The 10,302-nt window shown below is 48.5% G+C and overlaps 3 protein-coding genes across 3 annotated transcripts; 2 read left to right on the top strand and 1 right to left on the bottom strand.

The window, feature by feature from the left end:
- Positions 1–195: 195 nt before the first annotated feature.
- On the top strand, positions 196–3,312 carry FTJAE_7705 (beclin 1; the record flags this gene model as incomplete). Its single annotated transcript, XM_037354449.1, has 6 exons — positions 196–280; positions 331–1,495; positions 1,538–1,644; positions 2,190–2,519; positions 2,573–2,722; positions 2,780–3,312. The coding sequence occupies 6 exons, from the start codon at positions 196–198 to the stop codon at positions 3,310–3,312; spliced, it is 2,370 nt and encodes a 789-aa protein (XP_037205204.1).
- Positions 3,313–4,403: 1,091 nt separating this feature from the next.
- Positions 4,404–6,923, top strand: FTJAE_7704 (TOB3 (member of AAA-ATPase family); the record flags this gene model as incomplete). The annotated part of the gene is made up of 2 exons (XM_037354448.1): positions 4,404–4,635; positions 4,690–6,923. The coding sequence occupies 2 exons, from the start codon at positions 4,404–4,406 to the stop codon at positions 6,921–6,923; spliced, it is 2,466 nt and encodes an 821-aa protein (XP_037205203.1).
- Positions 6,924–7,304: 381 nt separating this feature from the next.
- On the bottom strand, positions 7,305–9,521 carry FTJAE_7703 (uncharacterized protein; the record flags this gene model as incomplete). The annotated part of the gene is made up of 4 exons (XM_037354447.1): positions 7,305–7,752; positions 7,807–8,127; positions 8,180–8,565; positions 8,613–9,521. 4 exons carry the CDS (start codon positions 9,519–9,521, stop codon positions 7,305–7,307), a joined length of 2,064 nt encoding a protein of 687 aa, XP_037205202.1.
- Between the last annotated feature and the right edge of the window lie 781 nt (positions 9,522–10,302).

The raw sequence follows: 10,302 nt of genomic DNA, 5'->3' as shown, positions 1-10,302 counted from the left end.
TGCACATTGGCTCGTGGCTCCCAATGCTAAACATAACCCGACGTCACCGCTAAGACATCCACCACACCTTACTCTGGCCATTTCTTTATTTTCCCTACCTTTCCCACCAACGGCTCGACACTCTTTCTTAAAAGCTCTGTGCAGCGCATTCGTTCAGCAACCGGTCTTGAACAATGTCTGCTCGTTAACCCAAGTATGAACTGCCAGAAATGCCGCCAGCCTCTTAGGCTGGACGGATCCCTCGAGGACCTCAACCCAGCCGCCTACGATGTGCTTGTTTGTATGTGGCCTGATCCTTTTTCTGCGCATGTATCTGACCTTGCTCGCCAGCATCGACATCTCCCCAGACCCTTAAGAAATCATCTGTGACGAGCCCACCAATTACGCAACCACAAGAGCAAGCACGCAAGTCTCTATACGAAACGGTCTCAAGAAATACCGGGCCACCGACGTTCAAGCGCAACCACGGAGGGCATCCCCGCGATTCCTCTATGTCTTTTGTTTTATTGTCAGAGTCCCAGATGACTCACCCGAGTCAGCCTACAGAGTCTCCCGCTATGCCAATACCATTGCGCCGTGCCAGCTCTGCCAGAAGTAATGGCGATAATGTCGACGCGCCCGTTGGAAACGAGATGGAAAGGGTCAACCGACTTTTCGAAATTCTATCTGCGCGATCTGATATCGACCACCCTATCTGCGTTGAATGTACGGAAATGCTTGTTGAGGGCCTGCAGAAGAAGCTAGAGGTTGCTTCACGCGAAAGAGACGCCTATGTTAAACATCTGAAGGAGGCCAAAGCAAACAAACCAAGCGAAGAAGACATAAAAGCTCAAGGGGAAGCGCTGAGAAAAGCTGAGCAGGACAGAGCAACAGCTATGGAAGAGCTGAAGAAGCTGGAGGCGGAAAAGACTTCCTTGGACGGGGAGCTTGTAGCTCTTGAGGAGGAGTCGCGACAACTTGACAAAGAGGAGGAGAAGTTCTGGAGGGAACGAAACGAGTTTGCCACCAAGATGGGTGAATTCCAGGCGGAAAAGGACAGCATCAACGCCAAGTACAGCAACGATTCCCAGCTCCTAGAAAAGCTGCAGCGATCTAACGTATATAATGACACCTTTTGTATCAGCCACGATGGGAGCTTCGCGACAATCAACGGTCTTCGGCTTGGACGTCTCTCTAACAAACCGGTAGATTGGCCAGAAATCAACGCCGCATGGGGACACGCACTGCTACTCTTGGTTACCGTTGCGGACAAACTTTCCTACAGATTCGATGGATATGACCCGCAGCCTATGGGAAGTACGTCAAGAATCATCCGATACGAAGTACCGAGCCCTTCTTCCAGCCGAATAGGTAGTCGAGCTGTCAACGCACCCCCAAAGAAGCATGTACTCGAGTTGTACAGCTCTGGCGATATGCCTCTAGGATTAACCTTCATGCACCGACGCTTTGATAACGCCATGGTTGGGTTCCTGGAGCTTGTGCGACAGCTGGGCGCGTATGTACATAGGCAAACAGATGCAACTGGTACACCTCTTAGCTTGCCATATAAGATTGACGGCGACAAGATTGGTGATGTCAGCATCAAACTCGGCATTGCCCAAGACGATGGATGGACGAAAGCGTGCAAGCTGACATTGACGTGTTGTAAGTTTCTGCTCGCGCACGCCAGCAACGTCACCTCCAACGCAAGAAATGGCGGGAACTGAATAAGTCCGCTGCTGGTGAATCAAGGAACTTGGGTTCTCTGAGCTGGGCTCCTTGTGTCTCCCTGATGTACTCAAAGTAGTGGAATTTTGGACAAGCTGGACGGCGTTATAGGATGGAAATTGAGCATAGAGGCTACGCCTATTCGGTCGCATAGAATCATTTGGCATTATGAATAGCAATAAGCTGAAAATGGGGTTCCTGCCTCATTTCTATGAAGAAAAAAACGCAAAAATTCAAATTGTTTGTTTCGACCCGTATCAAACGAGAGTGGTTGGTGCTTCCTTGGTAAGGTAGTCACCCGTTGTGAGCACGTCTACCTACTAACCTACTTACTTTCTACATAGAGGTTCAATTTTCACTCTATGCATAAGTAAGTTAGGTACTTATCAAGGCCTACCTATGGCTTCCCATTGTGCTTGTTCAATACATACTTGGGAAGAGGCCAAGCTAAATCAGGAGCTCGGGCAGTTACTTATTCTTAGTGATTCACGCTCTCGCTACTCTTCTCCTTTTAAACCCTTACATTCACAACAATTCCCAACTTCTTCAACCTGAAGCATCCTCTATAAAGTACTCAAAATGGGCAGTTGCGCTCATTGTGGCAAGGCTTCAACCGTGTGGTGCTCTCATTGCGTCGGAGCTCCAGAATACCACGACGGAGATGCTGTCACTACCTTCTGGTGCAGCCCCGAATGCCAGGCAGCTCACAAGCCAACTCATCAAGAGTATTGCTACAACCTACAACGACGCAAAACTCTTTTACGCACGACCAAGCTACTCAAAGCAGCACTTTTGGCGTACAAGGAGGTTGTGTACGACATTCATGTGACAAGGATCGAACATGACGAAGACAACGGAACTCTAGTCCTCACACACACCCCGAATCGAATTGAGCGCCATCCTTTCCCGAGCCACCTTACGGGTATTGAAGAGCACAAACAAGCTGCTCTTCTAGTAAACCAGTGTACTATGTCGATTTCTCTCCTTGGTCCGATGGCCAGGGGTCTCTTGGCCGGTAGGTTAAGCCGTTTATTGCGATCCAGGGGTCATCCTGCTAATAGTTATCGATTAGGAATTGTCTCCCGAATGGATGTCGCCGTTGTTGAGATTCAGAATCCTCCCCTCACTATCAAATTTCACCCCCCTGATGGCATCATGACAGACCGGAAGTTCCACACCATTATTGAAGCGACATTGGACTCATCAGGAGAACAATGGCTGATCGATGTCACAGGCTGTCAGTATGGCTTCCGGGAGATTCTGCTTCCACTTGAGAAGTACATTGCACAGAACAACTGCTCCTCATATGAGCTGTTGCAGCCTTATGGTCACACTGAAACCACCGACCAAGACGAACTTCCCCACTCACCTTTGATCATACTCACAAGAGGGCCCAATGAACAACAGTTGGCAGACATTGAAATTGAGAAAGGTTATCGTCGACACTTCGGCGCCCTAGTTCGCGCAATAATCAATCAAGGTTTGACTCAGGGGTCTGACGCTCAATTTGCAGTCACTCTCGATGGATTGGTCCACCGAGTGATCACATACATGTCAAGTTATCGACCTTCGATGGGGGCATACCAGGAGAGCATTATGCACTGAGAGCTCTCTGCTGGCTTGCTTGGGTCCAGATGGGTCTGCGGGACCACATAGATAGTTCCGATGGTTGGCTGCATATAGTAAGGTAGCCCAAGGCTCACTTTGGGGCATTTTGGAAGGCGGTGCAACCTGGTGGATGGTAGCCTACTTCTGCACGTAACCAAGAATTGAAAGTTGACTCCTTACTCAATCAAGCGAAATGATTTATTTATTTCAATAAAAGTTTTTCAGTATGAGACGAGACAGTAACCTCAAGCCAAAGTGAAAAATGCCTAATATCGTCGATAAAGTCCACTGGCCCCTGGCGTGAATGACCTGTTTGGTGTAGTAATGATCTGGGAGCTTATGTACACTCACCTCACTAGGTATCCGTACCTCACAATAGGTTCACACTATAAAACCCCACACATCAAACGGCAGATCCACTTTTGACATCCAGCACTGCCGCGTAGGGCTGTGTTGCAGCTGGGATTCCCAAAATCTCCAAGTGCTACACCCAGGGAGTAAGAAAGCAGACAGCGATAGCGATGCTAGGGGAGGAAAGAAAACACAGGACCGTAATCCTAAGTAGCAAAAAGACTTAGGTAATATAGTCTAAGCTTAAGGTAGATTTTAATAAGTTTATTTTAGCGCCCTATACTAAGGTTTGCTGTTTTCTTGCCCCCCGAGGCGATGCTAAAATAACCTCTTCAAAGACCACACTAAGCTTAGGCAACTTGAAAGCTTGCCTAGACCTTTCTATCATCCGGTATTGAGGTCCTACGGTTTCCTGCCTCCCTATAGGCTATTCCAGAACTGTGTTACACTTGCTCAAGGCAAACAGCCCGGGGCTTGGAACTAGGCGTTGCTGCCTTGACTGGTACCATAGCTAATGACAGCGGAACTCCTTGATTGGATAGAATGTTTCTCAATTTCGTGGTAGGTCAGTCTCAGCTTACACAGCTTTGTCAATTGCTCTATAAAGCAGCAGGATGCTGACGGTTTCTTCCCTGGTCGACTCACTCTCTTATCTTCGGACTCTCTTGGCATAACTGCTTCTTGATTCCTGTGACTTTCGTATCTCTCTATAAGCTTGTTTGTTCTTCGGAATCGTCATGGATACTCCTGAGCCTCATGAACTCAACGTCGTTGAGGGCGATGACACCAGCTCCATCGTGAGCTTCGAGGACATCCACCCTAGGTCCAGGCCGAGATATAGACATAGTCCGCCCATGGTCTCTATGCCCAGGGTGTGCCCAAAAACAGAAATACTCAAGATCGATGGCAAAGTGCCAGACGTCCTTCATGTGGTCAAGTATCTTGGTTGGCAAAATAATGTCATAGAATGTCAGTTTTCAGCCATGTATTCTCAATGTTGATATTGAGCTAACCGTATGACAGGCCGTCAGAGCGACGCTGCTTTCAAGCATGTTCCCCCGTATGGATTCAATGGCGATATCAACCTCGTAGTTGATGACGAGGCAACTGGAGATGAGAAGCCCGTTATCGAGATCATCACGAAGGTCTTACCCCGGAGCCGTTCCCCCATCCCTATCCACCGTCGGTCTCGAGGGCCTCGAGACCAGGAAGACAGGCCGATTACTGAAGCATTCGAGAACATTGATTATCGCTACGACAATCTCTACCCCGATGAAGGTCAAGATCCCGAAGTTCCTGGTCCAGAAATTTCCCGTCCCTTCATGATCATTCATTCAGATCACCTTATCAATGCCCTCAAGGCCGTAGTAGCCTACTATCCTTACGTCAGCTTTGACGGCAAGCCTGTCAAGATCAATGCCCCTTACCGGGTCCTCTACCATCATAGACAGGAGCTCGCCCGTTACAAGGATAACCAACCATTGGCCCACGACACTGACTACGCCGCGACTACATCAAAGCATATCGACGTTCTCCTCAAGTTCCTTGACGATAACCTCGGCGATGAGATCCGTCGTGAGGAGCGTCGTCATCAACTTGCTACCCCAAGGGCTACCTTTGATCTTTTTTGGCTTCTGCTCAAGCCAGGTGAAGTCTTCTACGCAAAACGCTATGATATCTGGGCCCCATATGTTATCAGTAGCGTCACCATTGGACAGGGAAACAACTCCTGTGATGTGTATAACATTAATTGCTGGATGCTAGAGTCAAACGGCACAAAAGTCAATCGCTTCATGTTCAGCTACAACCTCTCTCCCTGGCTTGGTGAGCAAGCCATCGGGAGCCTTTCCATCATCCCTGCAGCTTTTTGGCCGGAAGACCTCGAAGCCCAAGGTGGAATGGCAATGAAGGAAAAGAACATTGCTCTAGGCAAGCTCTATTGGGAGCTCTTGAAGCGGCCAACTTATATGGATTACGAGGGACTTCTTGTGAATTCTGGGCCCAGCAACAGACAATGCCGTGGGCCAACCGGCTTCATGTGCGGCCGTGTCATATGTGATGCCCCCGGGTTTGATACATTTTATAATCAAGGACCCGATAACATGCGTGGAGGTCGCTACCATCGCATCCCGGTTTACAATGAAACCGCGCCTCCCTCCAAGGACCATCTTCCCAAGGATCTCCCGCGATGTGGCTGCGATGCCTGTATGGCAAACCGCCCAAGCTATAGTACCGAAAGCCCGTATCATGGATTCGAAGACCTTGATCCTACCCAAGACTCTCCCCCAGATAGTGACCTCTTCTATCTTGTGTGCAGCAAGACTATGCCAGGATTCCTCCTTGGCGACCGACGATGGGGTCACTTGAACATCGCCAACCTGAAGCAGCTGAAGACGGACAAGGAAGCTTTCAAGTATCTTGTTCTTGATGATGAGGTCAAGATGACTGTTAAGGCCTTGATTGGAAAGTTTGCTGCTGACTTGGGAGACGGGAAGCTATCCCCCTGGGGCAATGACTTTGTGAAGAACAAAGGAGAAGGCCGAATCTTCTTGCTCCATGGTGCACCTGGCGTTGGAAAGACGTGCACCGCTGAATGCGTCGCCGAGCTCACCAATCGGCCTCTTATTTCACTTACCAGTGGCGATCTCAGCGTCGACTCGTTCAATGTTGAGGCCAACTTGAGCTACTTCCTTGAGCTTGGTCAACGCTATGGTGCTCTTGTCCTACTTGACGAAGCGGATATATACCTCGAGCGCCGCCGCTCTAAGGATATTACCCGGAACGGCCTTGTATCTGTGTTTCTTCGGGCCCTCGAGTACTACCGCGGAGTTCTCTTCCTGACGACCAATCGTGTTCAGTCATTCGATACTGCATTCCTCAGCCGTATTCATGTCGCATTGCATTACAAGAGTCTCACTTACGAGGACTGTGAGCGCATCTGGACACATAACTTTGATCGCTTGAGTCGGGATTCAAACGGTTTGATCCATGTTTCTGGTGCGGCTCGCGACTTTGTGTGGAACAGTCATGATGTTCGTAGTCTGAAGTGGAATGGGCGAGAGATCCGCAATGCCATGCAAACAGCCCTCGCTCTGGCCGAGAATGAAGCTCAAGAGGAGAATTTGGAGCGGGTTACAATCAGTGAGAAGCATCTCAGGGCAGTTGTGAAGATGAGTCGTGGATTCCGCGACTACATCAAAACTGCAGTCCCCCTTGAGGGATTCGAGAACACTCTCAACGATTCTGACGAGGAGTGAGACGAGGAGACTCAAACTCTCTCTTTAATGTGTGCGGTTGTGATTTTATTGCTTTCGTTGGACGATACATGCAGTCAGGCAATATGTTTCGCAGGATCAGCGTCCATTCAGAAATCTCTTTATTAGTACTTTAGTCAGTAACGATTTATGACCCCAGATTGAATAAACGAACTTCATGATTAAAAGAAAGCTTTACGACGATAGAAAGATGTAACAGGAGAAATAAAAATAAGTGCGATTAGCCCTACAGGGTCTTCCGTCACCTCTACCAGAGTCTACTAAACCTAGTGATTTATTAAACAAAAACTGAAGTTTACAACAAGCTATGATCATTAGTAGAGTTTTCAATTGTTAGTTATGCAATAAGCTATGTATTATTGTTCATACTTGTTGATACATGTGTCTCAAAATCTCAGCCATCTGTTCAACGTCAACAGCATCCACTGCCCAACGCTCCAGTGTGTGTATTGCAAGTTCAATAAGCATCTGCCACTGATCAGGAGGATGAATTCGGTGCGGATTAGAGGCAGCAGCAAGAACAATACATGCGCTTAGGAAGATCTTACGAGATATCAGCCATGTACCGCCATGACGCCCTTGGAAAGAGAGACGATGGATCATTTTGGCGCAGATATCGAGTTCTTTGAGCGCAAGGGTGTGTACTTGAGGAAAGACAGGATCATCCTGAGAACAGTGCAGCAGGTAATAAAATATAGGGCGAAGCGTATACTCTTGCCAGAGGGATGCCCTGCCTTGAAGAGCAGATGCAAATTCCTCTTCTGGAAGTTTGTCTTTTTCAAACTGAACTGCAGCAGGAAGATGGTAATGCCTAAAGCTCGGTGCGTCAGCTTTGTATGTCACGCCAAGTCAAGTAGAAACTTACCATTGCGATATCTGTTGCTCAGATTCATGATACTGACGAATCAAGTATGCTGGGTGCTTCATCCAATACTCTTCCCCATTTCTGTACAAAAGGTTCAAGGTCTCGTCGACCGTACGCCGGATAGATATTTCGGACAGGTAGTAGTACCACCCTCGCTCGTCGACAGAGCGTTGCGCTTCATACTGATCGATATGCGAGCCTTCGCTTCTTGGAGTCTGCACAGTTCCAGCTAATAGGCCTTGCGGGGGTGTCGGAAGCGGCTCTGGGTATGAGAAACTCTCGAGGGCACTTGGTCGCAATCCTAGTTCAAAGACAAGCTCACTGCGAACTAATCAACACTCAACTATCGAATCTATTGGTGGTAATTACTGACCTTTCTGCTCGAAAACAGGTCCAGAAGAGTCTCTGCTCTAGATGATAGTCTGCTGGGTTGTTTTGCCGAAAAGGTACCCGGGGTCTTTCACCACGCTGGCGCAGATGAATCTCCAGACGGGAACAGGCTTGTTGAACGTAGTACCACGCCCTCAACGGGCGAAAGGCAAATTTCTCGAAGATGGTCGCCAAGACAAAACACTGAATATCTTCAATAGTATTCCCAAGAAGACCCATCCTCTTTTGCGCCGCTGCATAGTATGGTTCAGCCCTGGGGCCCTGGTCGGGGTCGTCTCTTTGCTGAAGCTGCTCCCGAGTTGGCAGGACAAGATACTCATTTGGCTTTATCCAAAAGCCAGTATATTCAGCCAGAGCACATGACAAGAGCTAAAATTGTTGGATTGGTAAAATATGAAGGGAAGTGGCGGGCTTACAACGAGGCAGGATGAAGTGTCCCATTTCAGACCATTCTCTTCTGTCGTACGAGCATGCCTCATGAGTTGCTGTCCGTCCAGAACCGGATTTCGGGGATGTACATGTGCAAGAAACTTTCGGCACAGGGTGACAAATGAGGATTCATCAATGCCCTTCCCGGTACTATTTGGTTTCTGTACACTGCTTTCTTTGTATCCCGGACTTAGTGGGAAGGAGTCAATGTGACGGGCATCACTCAGGATAATGTTGCTGAGGGCCGGCCATTGGAGCAGGGATTCACAACGTAGAGCAGCAAAGGGAAGTCGTTCAGATTCGTGCGGTTGCACTTGTGATCGCTTTTGTGTTTCGTATCGTTCACCAGCAGAGAACCTTGTCCATGGGCTGCCAGCTGCAGGTGTTTGGGGGGCTTCGGTATTAATGAGTATAGGCTCAACATCTGAGAAAGGTCGAGGTGAATCGTTGGTTTTCTGGAGTATCTCTTTGATTTCATCCAGGCGGTCCAGTATCTGACGATTGGAAACTGCATCTTCCACCCCCTCATTTCCCATCTCGCTGTCTGCGTCTAAATAGATGCACTTGGCTCTATGTCGCACACAAAAGCCACAAGTTGGACGAACATTATCGCACTTTGTCTTACGGACACGGCAGAATTGACAAGCCGTCACAGCGCGTTTCCTGCGAGTGAAGTCGGTGGTGGCCAGTCGCCGCTGTCGTTTACCCGATCCCTGGGATTGAGCATCATCGTGATCTTGACCGTCTTGGGAGGTGGGCTCTTCTGGCGAGTTGCAGGAGAAGCCTGGCGATGTTGCAGATGTGGTCGGTAACACGGTTGTTGTACTTTCTCTTCTGATGGGCGCACGAAGGTCGAATGAGTATGACATTGGGATCCGAGAGTTTGTGCCGGTCATGGTGGACGTCCATTCAATTACTGGCTCTTGACATCCATTCATTCACTCATTCATTGACGGCGGAGGCGGGGAAGAACGGACGGAAGCCCGATGTTGGAGAAGCCGAAGCGGGCAAAGGTCGACCAGAAGCTGGGTCTTCCGGCACCAATTTTTTTGTTTCGAAACCCATTTTTGGGGAATCATGGAAGACCATCATTGCCCACGGTACAGGGTGGAAGGTTGAAGGCGTCATCGCCTTTTGCCATTGCGGCATCGTCCCATGTTATGGATGTGATAAAGAGTGGAGTTTTGGTGTACTACGAGGTTGAGCTTTTGAGTATATCGATCTCGATCTTATCAAGAATACATGAGCTTGAAATATGTGGCATGTGTTCAAAGTGAGAGAAAATTTTAGGTTGCTGCATGGTGGCAATGCAAATATACCTACCTACTAAGCAAGAGGAGCCAACATCGTCAGTGTGTATATCCGTAGACCTGCCCGTGGTGTTTCCTACAAGTCAACATATCCGTATTGTCTCACACCGGGTTGGATGAACTTATGAAAATTGGCCAAAAATGAACGTTAGAAATGCGATTTAGATACAACGGCTGTGAAATCAGAATAAAGTGTGTATTCTTCTGGTAGATAATAGATGAAGTCTTTCACGGTCCCCCTCACATACAGTGACATAACCCACTGTCGATTGGAAAAGGACTGTTAGGTACACCATACCTTAGTAGTCAAGCCGTTGCAGAGTACCTAACCTTATATAAACGGTTCGTGCGAAGTTTGGTGGTCGCC

The sequence above is a fragment of the Fusarium tjaetaba genome (assembly GCF_013396195.1).
Source record: "Fusarium tjaetaba strain NRRL 66243 chromosome Unknown NRRL66243_c0000156, whole genome shotgun sequence".
Lineage (NCBI taxonomy): Eukaryota > Fungi > Ascomycota > Sordariomycetes > Hypocreales > Nectriaceae > Fusarium > Fusarium tjaetaba.
This window is presented reverse-complemented; position numbering and strand designations above follow the sequence as displayed.